This window comes from Hibiscus syriacus, unplaced genomic scaffold (assembly GCF_006381635.1).
Source record: "Hibiscus syriacus cultivar Baekdansim isolate YM2019G1 unplaced genomic scaffold, ASM638163v2 tig00116997_pilon, whole genome shotgun sequence".
NCBI classification, from domain to species: domain Eukaryota; kingdom Viridiplantae; phylum Streptophyta; class Magnoliopsida; order Malvales; family Malvaceae; genus Hibiscus; species Hibiscus syriacus.
In genome coordinates, this window is record NW_024063513.1 from 4,034,623 (window position 1) to 4,056,853 (window position 22,231).

A 22,231-nucleotide genomic window follows, 5' to 3' on the forward strand; every position below is an offset into this window, starting at 1 on the left:
AAATCGTAGTAAAATATTCTTAAATGATATCATTAAATCTTATTTAATTCAAATAAAAAAAGCACACTGAATGTTTGATACACACTACCCTCTGTGTTAGGGTTTTGTTCCACCTGTGATAAGGTTTTGCCGTTTTTTTATAGGCGTTCCGTCATTTTTTTTGTTCTTAGTTTTCTGCTTAGTGGCAGTATCTGAGGTGTTCTTAGCATTCTAGTTTTTGCTATTTTTTTAGTGTTATTTTTGTGTTCTGTCTCGATGGGGACATTGAGAAAGAGATTGAAAATCTAAATTTGGGAGAGGAGGAGGATGAAGTCTTGGTTTTTCAACCACCAGAATCAGACTCATCAATCTCTTTTGATCATTGTTTTGTGGGGCGCATCCTTACGTCGACGTTTGAGAATTTCCAGGTAATGCGCGTCACTCTAGCTAATGTGTGGAGGCCAATCGGAGGTATTGCAATCACGGAGTTATGTGAGGGAAGGTTTTTGTTCCATTTATTTCATGATGAGAACGTTGATCGGATAGTGACAGAGGGTCCGTGGTATATTAGTTCCCATATTTTTTTGATTCACCGCCTCAAATCGGGGGTGATCCTATGATAGTGGACTTATAATGGGATGAGTTTTGGGTGATAGTGAATGATCTTCCAATCGGTTTCATTTCAGAACAAGTGGCGAAACAGTTTGGGAATTTTATTGGCGAGTTTGTTGATTATGACACCACTACTGTCTCTTTGGGGTACAAGGGTGGTATTCGGGAGAGAGTTCGAATGGATGTTAGGAAGCCGCTGAAAAGTAAGAAGTGAATTGCGCTGCCTAATGATGCTTCCGTGTACGCTAACTTTTAGTATAAAAAGCTTCGTCTATTTTTTTCTTGTGCAGTAATCTAGGGCATGGGGAAAATTCTGTCCACATCAGATTTTGAAGGAGAAAAGAATTTGATTTCTCAGTGAGACGTTTTGATCTGAGCTCTAATTTTGAGACGTGTGATTCAAACAAGCCCTTGGCTACGGGACGATTGTGAGGTTGCTGGAAACTTGACCACAAATGGGGAAATGATATATTCTACATCATCTAATTCTACATCATCTACTGGGACAGGTAGAGGTGAACAAACTAAGGCGTGGGTCGAGAGAGTCTTTTCCAACAAGGGGAATGCTCAAAAACATCTTGGAGATATGTATATTGAAGAGTGGTCCGACAACTCCGTATTTACTAAATGAAAATGATGTTGCAGACCTGTAGTCACAGGCCGACCGGGATCAATGAAAATCTTATATTAGAATATTCGGGGTTTGGAAATGCCCTGGACAGTTCACCATCTCTTGCATATGTTGCGAGATGTTAATCTATCTATAGTTAAACTAAAGAATTCCCACATTGAGAAGATTTGTAAGTCTTGTGGTTTTGTGTATGAAATAGAGGTTGAAGCTTAGGGAACTAGGGGAGGTCTTTGCGTAGCATGGCGTTCGACTTGTGATGTGTTTCTTCTTTCTTTTTCTGATTCTCATATTGATGTAATTTTCAACATGGATTCTAATGGGCATTCTTATAGGTTGACAGGTTTTTACAAGGCTCCTCAATAGAGTCGACGTGGGGAGTCTTAGAATTTGATTCGTCTCCTCAATGATAATCCGAATAATCCTTGGTGTATTGTGGGTGATTTCAATGAGATTCTTTACTCGTTTGAAAAGGAGGGCGGAGGTTTGAGGAACGAACGCCAAATAGTGGCTTTTAGGGATGCTCTGGATGCTTGTAATTTGAATGATGTTTGGTATAATGGTGTTTGGTTTACATGAAAACGTGGTAGGAGCAATGCAACTAATATTCGTGAGAGATTGGACAGAGGGGTTGCGAATGACGGATGAAATAATTTATTTTCAAAGTACTCACTCCAACAAGTAAGCCATTCTTTTTTAAATCATTATCCTCTTCTTTTGGACATGATGTTCGAGAAGATAACACTTTCGTTTTGAGGCTTCTAGAAGAGTCGTGTGAAAACAAAGTAAAGCGATTGTGGTCCGAATCAGAGGGTTTTGTACTAGAAAAAAACTCAATCACGTGATTCACGGGCTTGATGCGTGGTTTAAAAAATATTTATCGAAACGAAGCAATTTATTGCGTCTGAGTTGAAGAAGAAGCTGTCCGAGTTGATAGAGTCACAGCCCACTGATGAGACTTTGGGGGGTATTGTTGACATTAGACTTTAGCTCAATTTGGAGATTGACAAGGAAGAGCTTTATTGGGAACAGAGGGCTCGTGCTAGCTGGTTAGAAAATGGTGATAATAACACAACTTTTTTTCCTCGTTTTGATTCCATGAGAAGACGATGAAATTATATATCATCTTTAGAGGTTGAGGACGACACCATTATTGAGTCAGAGGTGAGAATGACAGATGAGGTTAATAGCTATTTTCATAATCTTTTTACTTCAGATTGTCGGTCGATTATTGATCAAATTTTGGAGGGCATTGATGTGTGTATCACCCAAAACATGAACACTAATTTAACTCAATCTTTCACTTTTGAGGAAGTGACCATTGCAATTACGGCTATGTCTCCACTCAAAGCAGTAGGTGAAGATTGTCTGTGGCAATCTTCTATCATATATTCTGGAACCTGATAGGGAAGGAAGTTGCTGAGTTTTGTATTGGTTTAATTCAATGGGACTTTGATATGCAAACAGTTAGTGTCAAGCATATAGTCCTCATTCCGAAAAATTTTACTCCGAATAAGTTATCTCATTTTCGTCCCATTAGTTTATGCGTTATAAGATTGTTGCTAAAATGCTGGTGAACCGAATATATGGGTTGCTTTTTGATTGTGTAGACTAATCCTAAAGCACATTTATTTTGGGTCGGTTGATTTCTGACAATATAATTGTTGCTTATGAATTGTTGCACATCTTCTTGAATAAGCGAAGTGGTCGGAAGGCATGAGTAATGTATACGATCGAGTCGAATGAGATTTCATTTGGAAAATCATGGAAAAAATGGGCTTCTCTGATATTTGGATTGAGTACTTATTGAGGTGCATTTGTTAGGCCTCATATGCAGTAATTTTGACTGGAGTAGCTGGTCGTAGTTTTGTTCCTCAACGGAGTCTTCGATAAGGCGATCTACTAAGCCCATATCTATTTTTGTTGTGTAGTGAAGGTTTCTCTGCTTTACTCAGATCTTTGATCTCGTCTGGTTCGTTGCAAGGGGTTTAAATTAATTGATATGCTCCCTCGATCTCTCACCTTTTCTTTATTGATGATTAGTTTATCTTTGGTGAAGCAAAAGCTGGAGTGGAGGCTTAGATAAAAGACTTGTTGAAGGTTTATGGGGAGCGATCGAGTCAGCAAATTAATTTTGACAAATATGGTACATTTTTAGCTCTGACGTCATTGATGAAAACAAGAATGATGTCAGACGTATTTTAGGATTGTACAACACGTCAAATCCAGAGAAATATTTAGGCTTGCCATCAATGGTGGGGTGTAATAAGAAGAGGGTTTTTCGCATATCTACGCCATAGGTTTCATGACCGAGTTCGGAGCTAGAGCATCAGGGTGCTTTCGCAAGTGCCAATGAGGTTTTTATTAAATCGATATTGCAAGTGATTCCCTTGTACGCTATGAATTTTTCCCTTTTACCCAAGAATTTATGCACCGAATTGGAACAAATTATGGCTCGGTTTTGGTGGCAGTATCGTGAGAAGAATCGTGGTATTCATTGGTGTAAGTGGAATTCTTTGTGTCGGCTCAAAGAAAATGGCGACTTGGGTTTCCAGGATCTTTCTAAATTCAACATTGCTCTTCTTGCCAAGTAGGGGTGGAGGTTGTTTGTGAATCCTTCATCTTTAGTGAGAATATTGTTAAAGGAAAAGTATTATCACAACTATAATTTTCTGTCCTCCCGCTTAGGGTCCTCACCATCATTTATTTGGAGAAGTATTTGGAGTGCAAAGGGGTTGCTAAACTTGGGCTTGCAATGGAAGGTAGATTTCGACGTGGAAAGATTACAGGTTACCATACCCGAAACCTAAATTGGTAGAATCAACAGTCTAAAATTCGATTGTTACTATTGCTGATTTAATCCATAATGTGTCGATGACGTGGAATGAGGATTTAGTGTATCAGTTGTTCGATATTGAGGTAGCTAATTGTATCATGGGAATTCCCCTTTTTTGTTTCAGGCAAATTGATGCCCGAGTCTAGAGTGGGGGAAAATCGGGGGTATATAGTGTCTGTGGTGGCTATAGAATGCTTTTGGAAGACGCCGTTGTGAATCATGAGTTTCACATGAGTTAAAAGTCATTTTAAAACATGTTTGGGCTTGTGCATATCAAAGGAAAATCAAAATACAAGTGTGGCATTGTGTTCTTAATTTTATTTCAACCATGCATAGATTATATGTTCGTAGGATCTCCACTAATCATATGTGCCGCCTATGCTCGTCAAGTATTGAATCAAACACCCATGCTAGTAAAGATTGTGATTTAGCTAGTGAAGTTTGGTGTGATTTAAATTATGACTGAAGGGGTGACGTTTCTTCATTTGATTTAACTGGTTATTCGTATTGGTTATTTATCCACACACCTCACCAGAAACATGTAGAAATCTTAACTACCGTCTGGGCACTTTGGTATACGAGAAACTTACACTACCACCAGGGGAAAGTGTTGAGAAAAGAGGATGTTATTACCTTAATTCGTTCTCAGTGAAGAGATTTTACAGCAGCCAACATAAAGAGCATGGTCCAAACGGTTTGCTCAATATCTCGTTGGCATGCCTCACCCTCCAATTTCGACACCCGTTTTTCGCATGCCCATTAACAAGCATGGTCAGGAGTAGTTATACGTGATGAAAATGGGTATATTTTTTGTGCTTGTAGGAAAATGGTGGCCGCATGTTACCTCCGTTTTCATAGTTGAAGCTCGAGCGGTAGTTGACGCGATTTCCTTAGCGACAGAGTTGGGTTTTTCACGGATGGTGGTGGAAGGCGACTTCAAAGCTGTAATCCGAAAGGTGGTCTCTCTTGAGCCAGATTTTTCGAAAATAAGTGCTCTGGTTTGGGAGTTGAAGCATAGTGCATATCTATTCTATGCATGTAAGTTTAGAGATGTACCTCGTTCAGCAAACGAAACGGCTCACATCATGGCTGCTACAACAGAGGTCAGGAACAACAATGTCTTTTGGGTTGAAGAAGCTCCACAGAAAGTCGAAGATCAAGTGGTGTTGGAGCGTAGTTAGTTCGATCCTCCTTGATTGAGGTCTGAGAGAAGGGTCTGGTTCTTGAAGGTTCTTTTTTTTCTCCTTGCTTCTGCTCGTTTCAGCGTCTTTTCTTCTGGTTTAGCAAGGCAATTGAATAACCGTTGTTTTTGTTTTTCCTTTGTTTTTTGTGTTTTGCCTTGTATTCTGTTTTCGTGTTAGCTGTTGGACATTTTTTATTTTTATCCATTTTGTGTTTATTGCGCTAGACAAGTGTTTTTCTAATAAAGTTCACCGTCTTTTCATGTTCAAAAAATATATATTCTTACATGACGTTTATAAATGTCATTAAAATATATATATTACATTTTTAATAAAAAAAGACTGAAATTTTATTTAATAATATCAATTTAATAAAAAAGTTGAAGCGTTTTGAAAGAACTAAATAATCTTTTAAAAATATTTAAAGAACTATTGATTTTTTTAAGAAAAAAAATTAAGGCCATCACCCGCTGCCGGCTTAAGTTCTGTCGTTACCCATCTACTGATAATAAAACATCCCAATTAGACTTTTTAGTAAAGATTGTGATTTAGCTAGTGAATTTTGGTGTGATTTAAATTATGACTGAAGGGGTGACGTTTCTTCATTAGATTTAACTGGTTATTCGTATTGGTTATTTAGCCACACACCTCACCAGAAACATGCAGAAATCTTAACTACCGTCTGGGCACTTTGGTATACGAGAAACTTACACTACCACTAGGGGAAAGTGTTGAGGAAATAGGACGTTATTGCCTTAATTCGTTCTCAGTGCAGAGATTTTACCGCAGCCAACATAAAGAGCATGGTCCAAACGGGTTGCCCAATATCTCGTTGGCATGCCCCGCCCTCCAATTTCGACACCCGTTTTTCGCATGCCTATTAACAATCATGGTCAGGTGTAGTTATACGTGATGAAAATGGGTAAATTTTTTGTGCTTGTAGGAAAATGGTGGCCGCATGTTACCTCCGTTTTCATAGCTGAAGCTCGAGCGGTAGTTGACGCGATTTCCTTAGCGGCAGAGTTGGGTTTTTCACGGATGGTGGTGGAAGGCGACTTCAAAGCTGTAATCCGAAAGGTGGTCCCTCTTGAGCCAGATTTTTCGAAAATAAGTGCTCTGGTTTGGGAGTTGAAGCATAATGCATATCTATTCTATGCATGTCAGTTTAGAGATGTACCTCGTTCAGCAAACGAAACGGCTCACATCATGGCTGCTACAACAGAGGTCAGGAACAACAATGTCTTTTGGGTTGAAGAAGCTCCACAGAAAGTCGAAGATCAAGCGGTGTTGGAGCGTAGTTAGTTCGATCCTCCTTGATTGAGGTCTGAGAGAAGGGTCTGGTTCTTGAATGTTTTTTTTTCTCCTTGCATCTGCTCGTTTCAGCGTCTTTTCTTCTGGTTTAGCAAGGCAATTGAATAGCCGTTGTTTTTGTTTTTCCTTTGTTTTTTGTGTTTTGCCTTTTATTCTGTTTTCGTGTTAGCTGTTGGACATTTTTTATTTTTTTTTCCATTTTGTGTTTATTGCTCTAGACAAGTGCTTTTCTAATAAAGTTTACCGTTTTTTCATGTTCAAAAAATATATATTCTTACATGACGTTTATAAATGTCATTAAAATATATATATTACATTTTTAATAAAAAAACTGAAATTTTATTTAATAATATCAATTTAATAAAAAAAGTTGAAGCGTTTTGAAAGAACTAAATAATCTTTTAAAAATATTTAAAGAACTATTGATTTTTTTAAGAAAAAAAAATTAGGGCCATCACCCACTGCCGGCTTAAGTTCTGTCGTTACCCATCTATTGATAATAAAACATCCCAATTAGGGATGGGCACGGAGATGAGTGTAATATTTTCTTTTTGCATCTTAACTTCGATATGGAAATATATATTTAAAATTTGATTTTGTCATGTCGTAGTAAATTTTAGATTTTTTCCACCATGAATTCACTCTGATTTTTAGATTAAAATCTTGATCTCGATTTAACACAATTCAAATATATTAATATTTTAAAATAATTATAATAATATATTTATAGTTATTTATTATATTTTAATATATTAAATTAATATATTTTATAATATTTTTATATTTTAATAATTAGATAATATATTTTAATAATATAAAAATTAAAATCAATCTGGTTGGATTGAAGACTTTTCATCTTAAACCCGGTCTTGTCTCGCCCTGAACCCTAAAATTTCAAAAAAAACTATCCCTATAAGGTTGGATTAGATAGAGACTAGTCGAGTTCAATTATTTTAATCATCCCTAATCCCAACTCTCTAAATCAATCAACACAAAATTAATTGATTAAAGTCAGTTTGGAGTGACTTTCTAAAATACCTTTTAGGCAAAAAGCTCATTTTAACCGCAAAATCAATGTCAAACGTGTAAAAATGAAGAAAAGAAATTGCGATGAAAACATTTGTTTCAAACCAACTACAAAAACTATGATTTCTAACTTTTTCAGTTTTAAATTTGCGTTTGAAAGCAAATTATAATTTTACCCTTAGTAATGCATGAGCTCCACTCAATTATGTATTTACATTTTATTTTAATAATTTAATACTAATATCCTTAAAAATAATTTATTACTTAATAATTTATTTTAATTACGTCATATTATTTTTGTCAAAATAAATATTTAAATTATTATTTTATAATAATTTTATGATCACATGTTGCAAAGTATATATAATAAAAATTTTCTTAATAAAATATTATATATATAAAATATTATTAATGAGTTATCTTAAAATATTTTTATATTTTTATTATAATTTAAGTTGATATATTTTATATATTATAGTATTAATAAGTGTAAATATAATTTAAATTTTATATTTTTAATTTACAACATAATATCTATAATGAACATTTTATTTTTTTTAAATTTACTTTTTAACAACAATCTCAAATACTTAAATTTTAAATTATACTTTTATATAATACTTCTAAAATTTTATTTCTATAACACTTTTAAAATCCAATTTTTAAAATATGCTTGAAACTGACCCTAAATTTTGGTAGATTAAACAAAAGAGTTCTTTTTTTTTTTTTCTGGGTGTCCTGCAGTTCTTTTTTTATTTGGAGAAGAGTTAAAAATAGATGGTTTCAAAAGTAAAAACAGCGACTGTTTGAACAAGAAAAGAAGTTTCACTCATTAGTCCCTACATTTAAATGATAGAAAAATTCCTATCTTCTATTATTTCCTATGAATCTTCTGTGTCTACTATTACCCATGTGGGCATGTCCCTTCCCTTTGTTTTCACCTGTAATTCTTGTATGGTCAGAGCCAAACGTTTCCTCCACCCCGGCTTCTGTTCTTCCTTCTAAACAAGAACTCATTTCTCAGTTTTCTTCACAAATGGAAGCTGTTTCTCCAGTTATTTCTCTTAAATGGTGGTGGTTCGTTTCTTGCTCAAGTGCTCTACATTTCTGCATTGCTATACTATTGCTAAGAGGTTGTTCCCTTATTTCGAAGGATTTGACACATTTTATGCACTCAATGCATAGGCTTATGAACCTCTGAATTTTCAGTAGTTTGGCTGTTAGGAATAATTGCTAGCTCCGTTAAAGTGGGCAAATTTAGCTTCTTTGGCATAGAAACCAGCAATTTGTTGTTCTTCGAAGTGTAGTGTTTGAGTTATTTCTATGTTTCCCCCCTAGTTTTCTAGTAGTAGCTTTGATTTTTGGATAAAACTGGCATGCATTTGTTCCTCAAAATGACAACTATTTTAGCAAGCCTTTTTTTATCTTTTGGTGTATTAACTATTAACAGAGTCCCCTATGCTGGCTATGCAAACAAAAACCAAAAAAAAAGTTGTCTTTCTTCCATTTACCAACAGATATGCCAATTCTAATTAACCATGCTAATGATAAAGCAGGAGTGATTGTGGTTAGAGTAGTGCACCACCAGGATTTGAACAAGAGGATTCTTATAGCACTAATGGTCGCTTCCACTCTCCTTGGTGGATTATTGCTCATTTTGTTATGTTGCTGGGTATGTAGACAGAAAATCTTGAAGAATTCCAATGGGAAAAGCAAACAGAACAAAGGTCTCTTTTTTGTCTCACTTAATCACATTATGATTTGGTTTCCAAGTTTTCATCTCGAGATTGAAACTATTCCTTGCTTATGGCCCTTATCTTCTGTTATGAACTTTGTTGTTTACTTTTGCTTTCACTACACAAGTCCAATTGTGGATCTTTTTAATTCCTTATGGATGGCTGGGGAAAAGTGTTTGGTAGCTGTTAACGAGTATTGCTTATTGAAGCCGTGACAAACGGTTTCCAGGAAAGTAATGTTCTCGGTGAAGGCGGTAGTGGATGTGCTTATAAAGCTTGCTTCGATAAGAAATTTCTTGCTGCCGTGAAAAAAGCAATTAGGAGTAGAAGCTGAAAGGGAATTTGAGGTAATATTTTGTGCCTGACTGATATAAATTTGGATATCTATAGTCTTATGGCATTTGATATCTTTGCTTGGTTTATTGAAATGTGCAGAATGAGGTGAACTGGCCGGTCAAAATCCGGCATCAGAATATTTTGCATTGTTGGGTTACTGTATCCATGGTGAAACAAGGTTACTTGTATATGAAATAATGCAAAATGGCTCTTTGGAGAGTCAATTACATGGTATGTATAGACTCCTTTTCTTGATTCCAAAGACACAAAAGAATAACGGAAGTTAGTGGAAGATGGCTAATGTTTATCCTTTGATCTAATTTTATTGTTTGGACATTATAGGACCTTCTCAAGGATCAGCTTTAACCTGGAATTTACGAATGAAAATTGCAGTTGATATTGCTAGGTGAATTCCATAGCCAATTCTGTTCTAATCTCTTATAGAGCATTAGAATATCTTCACGAGAACTGCAATCCCGCAGTTGTCCATAGAGATATTAAGTCATCTAACATCCTTCTCGATTCCAACTTCAATGCTAAGGTAAACATTATGCATGACAGACATGGATCTTGCTTGAAATAACCTGGAGTTGTTACCTTGCCCTTCTTTTTCTTGGTAAGCTGTCAGATGTTGGCCTTGCTGTGACTACCGTATCGCAAAACAAAAATGTAAAGTTGTCAGGAACGTTGGGGTATGGAACTCCAGAGTACCTCGTAAGCCAAACTCTTCATTGTTGATACACAAGAAATTCCGAAGAACTCAGTTATCGAAAATGTCTGCAGAACTTAGCCTGTCAATTAGGCTTGCTTTATTATGTTTGTTGTGTGAATGACATTGAATGGTGTTTGTGTGTCCTTGAGAAAATGAAATCTGTCACTTGAAATGAGTAACGGCATCGCTGCATTTCTCAGGTAAACTGAGCGATAAAAGTGGCTTATATGCTTTTGGAGTTGTCCTTCTGGAGCTGCTAATCGGAAAGAAACCACTGGAGAAAAGGTGACCAACTCGGTGCCAATCTCTTGTCACATGGGTAATTTCTTTTGACCATACTATTAACCTCGAGGAGTTTCAGGCATGGTTTAAATTGCATTTTGAACTTTGTTCATATACAATTCTGATACAGGCCAGCCCCAGCTTACAGACAGATCGAAAAAAACATGTTAGACCCAGTAATAAAAGACACAATGGATCTGAAGCACCTATATGAGGTACATCAAAAAACTACAATTCATTTGATGCGTCATGTCTGTGTTCTCGTTGTAGAGTCAAATTGTATTCCTTGCTGAACAGGTTGCTGTGTTGCCATGCTTTGCATACAACCAGAACCACGTTGCAGGCCACCCATAACTGATGTCCTGCATTCTTTCATCCTCTGGTACCAATGGAACTCGGAGGTTCGTTAAGAGTTACATAACCCGTTGGTCCCTCGTCTCTTCCCTCTCGTTTGTGCCGACATACAAATTCGGAACACGCAACAGAATTTTGATTTTGCATGTGCTCGTCTATGTTGGGGAACTTAAACGGGGGATTTAAACTTTGAAAGGATTTTCAATAAAAAATATATAGAAAAACTACCCCACCCGCCCCCTCGGTCCGTCCCTCCCTATGAGCCATACGGAACATATTATCAAAGCTAAACAAGGTCCAATACCTCTCATCAAGAAAATATTATCTTCAAAGCCAACTAAAGTCAAATTCAAATTGCCCTTGATAGTCCTCACCAAACTTGCAAGGAAAGTTCAGATTTGAACAAATCTAGGTTTTAGATGCTTTTAATTACTTAATTTATCAATTACTGTGAACAAATCATTTGTCTTGTTGGAAGGTCAAAACTACATCATCCAGCGAGCAAATGATGAAATATGATGCACGTGTGGAAAAGGTGGACCAGTTACTTTTAGGGTAAACTACACGTTTAATACCTAAGCTAACAGTTTTTGTCTATTTTAGTATATAAACTTTTAATATTTTCAAAATTATACCTAACGTTTAATTTTTGTATTGTTTTAGTATCTCGCCATTAAAACCTTAACGGGTAATTTGCATGTGGCACCTTTTTCTAAAGGGTAAGTTGAATCATCCATCACTCAACTATCTTCTCACTTCTATTTTGGTAACTAAAGTTTAAATTTTTTAATTTAATTACTTAAGTTTCAAATTTATTTTTTATTTTTAATTATATATTAATAACATAATAATAAAAAATGTCATGTCACAAAAATCATTAATAAAATAAATTAGAGTGATTAAAAATACGAGTAATTTGAAAGTTGAGTAGTTAAATTGAAAAATTTTTAAACTTTACTACCGAAATAGAAGTGAGAAGATAGTTGAGAGATGAATGATGTAATTTACCTATAAAATTTAAAAACTAAATGTTATATATATATTTTTAAAAAATTATAAATTTAAATATTAAAACAGACGAAAATTGATAATTTAAATACTAATAGTTTTATTGAATTGTTTAAATATGGTCCTAGGAATGTAACATATATGACGCGTGCGTGAAGTGCGAAGTAGCCACAGACATTCAAACAGTCCATATTAATATGCCACCTGCACACGGGTTCCCCAATACGTTTTCGATTTTCATTTGTTTTCAGTTTCCCTCAAATATTGGACCGCCAAAGGGGGCATGAAAAATGTGGTTGAAATTTCCTACCATGGGATATTACCAGGAAATTCCATCCACTCTTCTTTTCCAAGTAAACGTTTAAACCATGAAGGCAGACTTGATGGAAATCAATATATAGAACTATTTTTTGTGTACCTTTGAAACATTAATTTAACCATACATACACTGCTTAAGAATTCCAAATCAACAAGGCAGCTAGTTGGTTTCCAAGATGAGTGAAGTACAACCTTAATTATAAAGAATCTTTAAACAAATAAAAGATGTATCCTCTCTTTTTTTTACTTGGCAAAGATGTCTAGGACCGGTCTAATCAATTTACGAATAATATCGGCATTCTGGACTTATTTGTTCAACTATAGCATACATTAACTTTTAAAGCAACTTACATTTCACAATTTTGAATCTCAAATTCTGTTTAATTATTGAAATTAATCTATGTGGCTAATATATGAGAATAAATTAATGAATTAATGTGTCGGGTTAAATTTTCGTACTTTGGGAATCGGAGATTAATGACTATTTTTGCTATAAATTATTTTTTTTTATTTTTTTAATTTTAATGGTGAAAAAGAAAAGCTTGAGATATATGGAATATGTATAAATGCCGTAGGAGAAGAAAGTAAACAATAATAGAGCACGAGAAAAGCGTTTTTCCTTTTATTAACATTAATGAGAAAAAAAGAAGCTAAAGCCAAAGTTAGTGCAACACCTAATGATAATGGTGTTTTATCAATTTGCACCATCTTCTTCATTATAAATTAAAGGGGCATTCTCTTTAACTCTGTCACACAAACCCTTAATTCCATCGTACCAGAAAAAACAAAAGCTTACACCAAATTAAATACAATGTCCAATGCTCCAGGCTTTGATTATAATCGATGGGTGATTAACATCCGTCGAACACTAGAGTCGGAGCTTGAAGACGAAAATGAGATCTCCGTTAGCATTTTCAATGTCTCCAAAACCCTTTTATCATGCGATCCAGATTCATACACCCCACAGCTGGTGGCCATTGGTTATTACCATTACTGGCGTCCCGAGCTGCACGAGATGGAGAGATATAAGATCGATGCTGCCAAAAGAACACAGAAAAATCTCGTCAACGACCTCCAGTTCGATCATCTCGTCGAGCAGCTTCAGAGGCTGGCGCCGAAGATCCGAGCGTGTTACCATAAGTTTCTGGACTTCGGCAATGAAACTTTCTGTTGGATGTTGGCCATTGACGCTTCCTTCTTGCTTGAGTTCCTTCAAATCTATGCCATGAAAGAAGGTAAGCTGCTCACCAGGGTTTCTTCAAGGATGTCGCATTTGGTTGATTATGCAGGTCGAAAATCTGCTCATAACGCGATTCTCAGAGATATAATGATGCTGGAGAATCAAATCCCTCTGTTTGTGTTGAGAAAGATGCTTCAAGTTCAATCCTCATAGCTTGAACGAGCTGATGATCTGTTGCTGTCGATGGTAACGGAACTATGCAAGGAGCTTTGCCCTTTCAAGATGATGAAGGTATTGCCCAAGATCCATCATTTGGAAAAATCTCACTTGCTTGATTGTTTATATGATATGGTCGTCCCTAAGCTCCAAATTATAACTTCCGAGATATCCGAGCTTGAAGATCCAAATGAAGCCATGAAATGCACACAAGGATCATCAGAGGACGACCCTGGTTACATTAAGAAACTCCTATGTGCCATATGGAACATGTTATCAAAGCTAAACAAAGGTCCAGTACTACGTCTCATCAAGAAAATCTTAAACTCAAAGCCAATCAGACTCGTATTCAAATTGCCTTGGACGATCCTCACTAAACTTCCAGGCTTTTCAATCTTGAAACAACCCGTGGAGCTTTTCCTCAATGGAGCAGACAGTAAAGACAGCAAATCAGAAGAGGGTTCGGGCGGCGCTGACAAGGCACCGCTAGTGGAAGAGATCGCAATTCCTTCAGTTACTGAACTTTCAGGTTCCGGTGTTCGTTTTTCGGCCACCACAGGCAATATCTCGGCCATTTGTTCCGATTCCAAGACTTGCACTTTACACCTTCCGACCATCAGCTTAGATTTGAACACTGAGGTGATCTTGAGGAACTTAGTGGCGTAGGAAGCGTCGAATGCTTCGGGGCCATTGGTTTTCACTCGTTACACTGAGTTGATGAATGGGATCATCGATACCCAAGAAGATGTGAAGCTGCTGAGAGAGAAAGGGATCATTTTGAATCACATGAAGAGCGATGGAGAAGCGGCTGATCTTTGGAACTGGATGAGCAAGTCCGTCAGGTTAACCAAAGTGCATTTCCTTGACAAGACGATCGAAGAGGTCAACAAATATCACAATGGCCGATGGAACATCAAAGCTAAAAACATGATGAAATCTTATGTGTTCGGTTCTTGGCAGATTCTCACGTTTCTTGCTGCAATTTTGCTCTTGTTGTTGATGTCACTGCAAGCTTTTTGCTCCGTCTATAGTTGCAGTCGCATATTCAATATCGACACGAATGCCACCGACCGAGTTTAACTCTTTCACTCTCCAACAATGCAAAGTTTTCTTGGTTTTTTCTCCCAAAAATAAATTATTTGGATCCATGGGTATATTTTTTCTTGAGAGTTGTGAAATTAAATTTTAATCTTTACAATGATTTCTTCATTTATTTATTTTCACTTCTTATGTACTGTGTTGAGAGTATGTTAATAGTGAGAAAAAAAAGAAAAGAGAAAAGTTTGGTCTTGTGTGCTTTCAAATTCCTTTTCTTTTCATCCAAGGTATTAACATTATATTGTTCTTTGTAACGATGACGAATCTGTTGGCTTCTCCATTATTCCTTTACGTTGTTTCTTCATGTTTTGTATTCTAAACAAAATTATCCTCTGGGTTCCTTCTAATTATCAATTTCAAGTAGATTCTCCAGCTATCGCGCTTCAGGACGATCCAAGTGCAAAGTGCTCCTATATATTTTACATGTTTAAATAGATAAAATCATAGTATATGCAAAGTGGGTTCTCCATATCCAGAACCCTAAACTACTAATATGCTTTACAAAATTTATGCCTAAAATTATATTAATCTTATAGCAATCATGTGAGAGATCAGAAAACGGAAAACCCGAATCATTTGATGATAAGACGTATCTGACACTATATGTAAAGTGCCATGTGAAATATGTTATTATTTATTTAAATCAATTGTAAACACCATGTTTTTGGTCGAATTAGGAACAATTTATGTTTGTAGAGGGTTTGGTTCAGTAATTCCAACTCATAAAACTAGTTTGCCAGTTTAACGTATATAATAAAGTATTATGAATTCAGATGTTTTGATATTTGAACAGAATTTTAAAGCAAACTGGCTGTAATTATAGTTATCCAGATCTTATATGATAACATATACCTTATCGGTCAGAGCACAGCACATGAATGCTGATCATTTAATCTGTCACATAACAATTGAAAGCAGTTAAACTGTCCACCCCAAGTACTAAAACTCATCCTGTTCCCTAATTCATGTATTAAAAATTAATATTTTATTTGAACTTTTAAAAGTATTAAATGAGTAGTTGAATTTAAACTCTGCGTTTAAGCTTTTGCTGATCAGTCCAAATTAGAAACATTAAGTTTAAGATCGTGCCTGTGATGGTGAAATGTAGATTCGTCATGATGTCAATATCAAGAATTAATTAGCAACAATAATTTGCCATCTATTCCAATATTGTTCCTAGATTGTATATTAAAAAGATGGATTTCCCTGAAGGTTCTGGATATGTGGATTTAGTTGGCCATGTGTTTGCACTTCGAGCTGGCTAATGGTTTGTTTTTAAGCTTCGGCGTTAGGGCTCAATTGTTGGTCTCTACGACCGCCCTCTGGCTGGGCTCATCAATTGTAGCCTTGGTATTGGAGAGTGTACGTTGCTTTCGCTTGCCCTCTTCCTGGATGCTTCGTTAACGTCCTTGACTTTCACGATCCGTGGCTTAATAGTCCTTGTTCGCAAGTACTAGTTAAGATATTTTGGTTTAGACTTCGATTATTATTTTCACAGGATTTGTGCTGATATTTATATTTACAAATTTTATTTGAATTTGCATGAATGAATAAGTGATCTTAGTGATAATTGTTGTTATTTTTTGAAGTCTTGAGTTCGAGCATAAAGAATACTAAAGATATGAACATTTAATGTCAAATGATTGAGAGTTTTTTTTTGCTCGGCAAGATGAATTTTATTAATTGAACAAACCTACATTAAGAGTCTCGTTAAAAACCTCCCTAAACTTAGATGGAGGAAAAGAGTACTCTTAGCGAGGTACAAGGAACAAGTCACTGACGCTAACAAAATAAAAACATCAAAGCGGGCATTGACCCCTCCACAACAATCCCAATAGTTAATTTCACAGCATATCCGAACATAGATCGAGACTAAGAAGTCACCAAAAATAGTGAACTAACAACATCTCTGTGTGAGGAGAAACCATCTAATGACAAAGCAATAATCTAGCAGCATCAAAAAATCACAAAACAAGAAATCACCCGATCTAGTCTAAATAAAAGCAAACATCGCAATGTTATTGAACAAAAAAAAACAACATCCTGAGTGACGGATCAACTCTGTAGAACTCTCCAACCTTGCTACTGACTAGCCCACTCGGACAAAATTAACAAAGCATCATATAGTATTAACACAACAACATTCCTCATTTTTTTCTCTGAAGTTTGACTGCTCTGCGAAGAAAGCCGAGTTTTCATCCCCATTTTACAACCAGTTCATTCTGGATATTTGGCGTCCTACATCCTTCTCCATTATTCAACAAATCCCAAAGCTTTTTCATTTCTTTTGCTAGATCCTCACGCTCCAAGTCATTCCAAGTAACATTAACTCCTTGCACTTCAAGCTCATTTAACCTTGACTCCACATGCACTTCATTATCTACAATCCTATCGGCCTCTTTGGTCCACATTTACAATGCTCCTTTGATTCTTCGCAACTTAGCAGCCAAAACATGTCCAATCGAACAAATATCCACGAGCGCCTCCTTAATTATCTCTAAACATCCCACTTGGATTAACCGAATATTTATAAACCTGAAACTGGCTATGACCCCATACCACCTTCTATCAAAAATAGATCCAAACCGATCTTGGTAATCCCCATAAAGTAACATCAACGTTTTCCTGGATCCACTCTTCCTCCACAAACAGCCTATTCGGTCGACTCATCCTATTACCCGGAACATACCATGTAAATTTCCACTTTCTTTTGATTCGGCTGCATATTAAAATAAAATCTCCAGCCAAAAACCACTTGCTGCCATATATTCATTTTAACACCTCTATCTCATTCCAACACTTGCTCACTACGCATTTTCCTTAAAACAGAAATCCCCTGCTCTTCCATTCGCTTCAGAAAATCTAAACTCAAAATTATCATCAAATCGCAAATTACTAATTTCATATTCTTCAAACTCTTTTTTGGTTTTTCAAATAAAGACTGCTACTACTTTATTGACTCTAATAATCTTGTGTAAAGCTGAAAATTAAACGTCGGACCCATACCTCGGATATTCCAGGATAAAATTATCATTCCAAGCCTCTTCACCTCTTTACTGATCTAGAAAGCCAACGATTTGTCATCGGATGCTTCTAATAATGCTAACTCACTCAATATAGTTTATTTAGAACCTCTGAAAATTATCCGCAACTCTTGACCTAATTTCACAATTTTCTTGGCTTCCCTCATCTGAATCGTCCGCCTTGCTTTAAGGTCTGAGTCTGAGAGGGACCTCCATTCCAACTCCGAAGTTTCTGCCTCTCGATTAACTTTTTTCTTCTTCTTGTTTAGCTGAGTCTTTCTATTCTTCAATAGGTTTGTCAACGATTTGTCTTGTATTTCCTCAAGTGACTCGTACTTTTTGCTTTTTCCTTGTATTCTTGGTGGAAGAAATCTACTTTGAAGATCCACGTCATTTAAAGCAGAATGAGGATTATCTTCATTTGGTCATTTGTTAACGTTGTCAACCATATCCTCCCAAGTTTCTTTCCTTTTAGGCTCCATTCTGGCCCAACATAGTTTCACCGTCAGAGCCTTCCTCCCAAACTGGCCTTTGATTACATTCTTTATTCTTGAAGGCCAAATGTTATATATCTTCTAGAGCCCTACAAGTAGGTCTGGGCTTTGAATGTCCACTAATCAATGTAGGCTTACTCAACGGATCAGAATCTACGCCAACATTATCTAAATTCAATATTTGACCCGTGTTCTGATCAACATCAGGTTTTTCACAATTCACGTTTCGCTTGGAAACACACATGGGCATCTCATCATTACTATTGAGCCCTGTGATTGCTCTCTCTCCAATTTGTCTCTCCTCGTCAATTCAATACTTTGGACGTCGATCCTTTGCTCCAGTTGGATTCCGACACTGTTCATGTGAAGCAACAAATCCTCGCCTTTTGTAGACTTATTCTCCTTTTGATTTAGAAACTTGGGGACACTGATACTTGTGTTCAATTCTTTAACTTGAACCAGAAAGAGGTCTCTTCCTACCTCCAATTCGATAATTTCTTCTATTTTTTCTAAATGATTTCTTTGCTAACAGGATCGTAACTTTTTCTCCATCTCTAGATTGAAGAGCATTCTTCCTAGTGCTAAGAACTCCCCCACGTTTCTGCTACTTTTTTGAAAGTCTGGTGATTCCAGCAATAAAGTGGGAGTCCTGTCAGTTGAATCCAAATGACTCTCTCCGACGAACGATACACCTCTGACCAAGGTTGAACTTCCAGAAAGACCTCCTTGAGATATGACCATTTTTGTTCTTTCATGAAACTATATAACCCCGGGTCTTCGATTTCAATTAGAAAGTCACGCCCTCCCAGATACTTTGTTTTTAACTCGCCAAGCCCTCCTGCTCGTAGCCTATCCTCTACTTGGTTTGAATTGCACACTGTCGCCATCGTACCTATCAAACGTTTTTCCAACTTTCGTAGTGATTCTTCATCAACGTGACCTTGCACAGTTTTCAGTCTCCTCATAACTTTTTCTTTGAAGCCATCACTACCAAACACCATTCCTTTGTTGTTTCCTGCTACCGCTTCCTTATTCTTTGACCTTCCTTCACTGTGATTCATGGCTTGAAAACCTTTATGCCCATCATTCCTCGTCGTCGCCTGAGAATAAAAAGTTGTATTCGCCTTCCACGATTGAAACCTATCTGTATATTTAGCCTCCTTAACTACTATGCGAAAGCCATAAGTGTTAAATTCATTCAGTCTCTGCAATGCCCTATTTGCGTCCTCTTTGTTAGAGAACCTAACAAAGCCGAAACGTTTCCCGGCCATATCCTTCTTTCTAGCTATGTAGGAGTCAATCACATCTCCATGTCTTCCGAACAGCTGCCTCAAGCCACTCCAATGAAATTTAGGTGGTAAGTTTTGGACGAATAAGGTTGTTAGTTGACTTCCCCTCAAGCTACTCCTCTCCATGTCTGGACTCAAATCGGTGACCGAAAATGACAGTGAACATGATTCAAATGATTGAAATTTATCTTTGAACATATATTATATTATACTGTTCACAAAATCTATTTTAAGAGTTTATAGACCTGGTAAGCTAATATTATATATTTTATTGTGTTGTTATTTTTCTTATATTTTTATAAATTATATGATTTTAAGTTATTTATTTTTATTACTTTTAAATTTTTTTGATTTTTTAAAATTTTATGTAAAATAAAAAAATAATTAATTCATTAGATACAAACCCATGCAAACATACATTTATGCTACAGATTTCATATTAAAGTATCTTGTTATTTTATTCACTACAATGTAATTTACTTAGTTTTGTACCGATAACAAAATGCCTTATTTTTTTAGTGATTTTTTAAGTTGATTATATTATTAATAAAAAAAATTTAAGAACTCATTGAGTGATCTTAGTGATTAAAAAAAATCTCTCTAAAGGTATTGAGTTTAAATAAACACATTTATGGGTATGTGTGCATTATCAATAATTAAGCAATTGTGAATAAATATTATTTTAATTATTTTAAATTATTAAAAAATATTTATATGTTAGCTTGGGTTTCTTTTTAAATATAACAACAATACTTACTATTTTATACATTGTTAAGCCCAAACCTCCAGTAAAACATATTGGATAAAATAAAATAACAAAATTTAAAATATATTTTTATTTTAAAAATATTCGTCTATATGATAACACATCGTGTGTGTGGGTTTTTTAACAATTTTTTTAATTTTTAACAAAAATTCTCAAAGTTATCGGAACGTGAAACGTGTCACTTAACTGGGATATTTAACAGAGGTTAACATTCGGACACTTAAAAGTATAATTGAAAAATATTATACACCTATTTTTAACGAAAAATTCTTTAGACACTAAAATGTTTTTTAAGCCACAATTTGAACATTTATTTTTACCTTAAAGCCTCCTATTAATGACTTAGGGACTGTTTGATAAAATAAAATGATTAAGCGCTGAATGATTCAAAGGCTCTATATGAATTGACTCTGAATGTGACTTGTTGTTTGATAATGGTTCTGAATGTACAATTTGAATTATGAATATTTTCTTTTTTACCTTCATAATGATTTATTATATTATAAAATATGATTGTTTAATAAGACAACATGTGAAAAAATATGTATTATGGTAAAATAACATGTGCTTAATGATTCAGAATGTACTTTAATGCTGAATCATTCAGCAGTGTTTTGCTGTTTCATTCAGCATAGTCTTCATTTAGAGGTAAGAATTAAACACGCTGAATGTTGAACGATTCATCAGTAAACAAACAATCCCTTAGTAATTAGTAATTTACTACAGCAGTCATCATCAACGATGTAATATATGCTCAAGCTAGACAGAATTAAACTTTAATTTACCATGCATAAATTACTCAACATCGTGATTAACCAGTTGGCAGCACGAAATGACGAAAAGGCCATTTTGTCATATACAATTATACAAAGGTACACCTGGTAAATCAACATCATCCCTACTACATTGGTGAAAACCTTGTACATAAGAAACATAAAACCCTTTCCCGATTCTTGAAATTTGAAAGCCAAGCTTAATATTTTCTTTTAGCGTAAAACCAATAGGAAAAAGAAAAGAAAGAATTGATAACTGATCCCTTCGATTCCAATGGCAACCAAGAGCTTGCCGTCGCATTGTTCAAAGCGGGTGTGCCTTTGCTCTCCGACCAACCATCCCGGGTCTTTCAGGTGCAGCCTCCATAGGAGTTCGGGCAAAGTTTCAAGCAAATCGGTGGCGTCGGCGCCCTATGTTAATAGACAGAAAGAGGATCAGTCGAAGTCCGCCATGATGATGATGATGATGTCAACTGTATCATCGTCGTCGTCAAAATCAAGCCTGATCAAAGCCTTCCTGATGCAGATCATTAGCCCTTCGAGCCACGGTCTTCAAAGGAGGCGGAATTTCCATCCCAAACCCTCCAGGTTTAGTTCACTCCACAGCTCTGCTAATGGAGTGGCTGTTTCTTGACATCATTTAGCTCTTAAATTCTGAATTTTTCCTTCTTTTATGTGTATAAGAGATTTTAGAAACTTTAAAACGGACATGGATTATCAAGGGGAGTAGCGATGAATTTCGGATTTTGTTTAAATTTCTTTCGTTCTTCGTTTATGGGTTCCTTGTCTTTCTTCGATCTGTTTTTTTCTTATTAAATCTAATGGGTGATTTAAAGTAGAAAATCAAATAGTAATGCAATCTAACGAACAAAATTTGTCTTGATTGTCAGTTTGTTATATTTATGGGAAAATCCAAAATTCTGTTTGGCAAATCTTGGAATAGAAATTCTGAATGTGGTACACTATAAGGTTTCATTAATTACATTATTTTCTAAACATAATTATAGTTAAAAAAAAATGAAGGTTTCGAAATGTTCAAGATAGATACAAGATATGCATGGAATATATACATG

General features: G+C 35.6%; 3 protein-coding genes and 2 pseudogenes across 3 annotated transcripts; 4 read left to right on the top strand and 1 right to left on the bottom strand.

Annotated features, from left to right (window-relative positions):
• Window positions 1-9,054: 9,054 nt before the first annotated feature.
• Window positions 9,055-11,132, top strand: LOC120194336 (annotated as a pseudogene).
• A 1,979-nt stretch (window positions 11,133-13,111) lies between these two features.
• LOC120194448 (putative UPF0481 protein At3g02645) lies at window positions 13,112-13,763 on the top strand. The gene has a single exon (XM_039196760.1). It carries the CDS (start codon window positions 13,131-13,133, stop codon window positions 13,710-13,712), a length of 582 nt encoding a protein of 193 aa, XP_039052691.1. The 5' UTR covers window positions 13,112-13,130; the 3' UTR covers window positions 13,713-13,763.
• On the top strand, window positions 13,404-14,884 carry LOC120194445 (annotated as a pseudogene).
• Window positions 14,885-18,911: 4,027 nt separating this feature from the next.
• On the bottom strand, window positions 18,912-19,745 carry LOC120194337 (polyadenylate-binding protein 5-like). The gene has a single exon (XM_039196662.1). The coding sequence runs from the start codon at window positions 19,743-19,745 to the stop codon at window positions 18,912-18,914; it is 834 nt and encodes a 277-aa protein (XP_039052593.1).
• Window positions 19,746-21,338: 1,593 nt separating this feature from the next.
• On the top strand, window positions 21,339-21,913 carry LOC120194179. The gene has a single exon (XM_039196568.1). The coding sequence runs from the start codon at window positions 21,433-21,435 to the stop codon at window positions 21,790-21,792; it is 360 nt and encodes a 119-aa protein (XP_039052499.1). The 5' UTR covers window positions 21,339-21,432; the 3' UTR covers window positions 21,793-21,913.
• Window positions 21,914-22,231: the final 318 nt, after the last annotated feature.

What these genes read in the sequence shown, in the direction of transcription:
- LOC120194448 (XM_039196760.1), top strand. Translation starts at nt 13,131, where the DNA reads ATGTCCAATGCTCCAGGCTTTGATTATAATCGATGGGTGATTAACATC.
- LOC120194179 (XM_039196568.1), top strand. Translation starts at nt 21,433, where the DNA reads ATGGCAACCAAGAGCTTGCCGTCGCATTGTTCAAAGCGGGTGTGCCTT.
- LOC120194337 (XM_039196662.1), bottom strand. Translation starts at nt 19,745, where the DNA reads ATGGAGAGGAGTAGCTTGAGGGGAAGTCAACTAACAACCTTATTCGTC.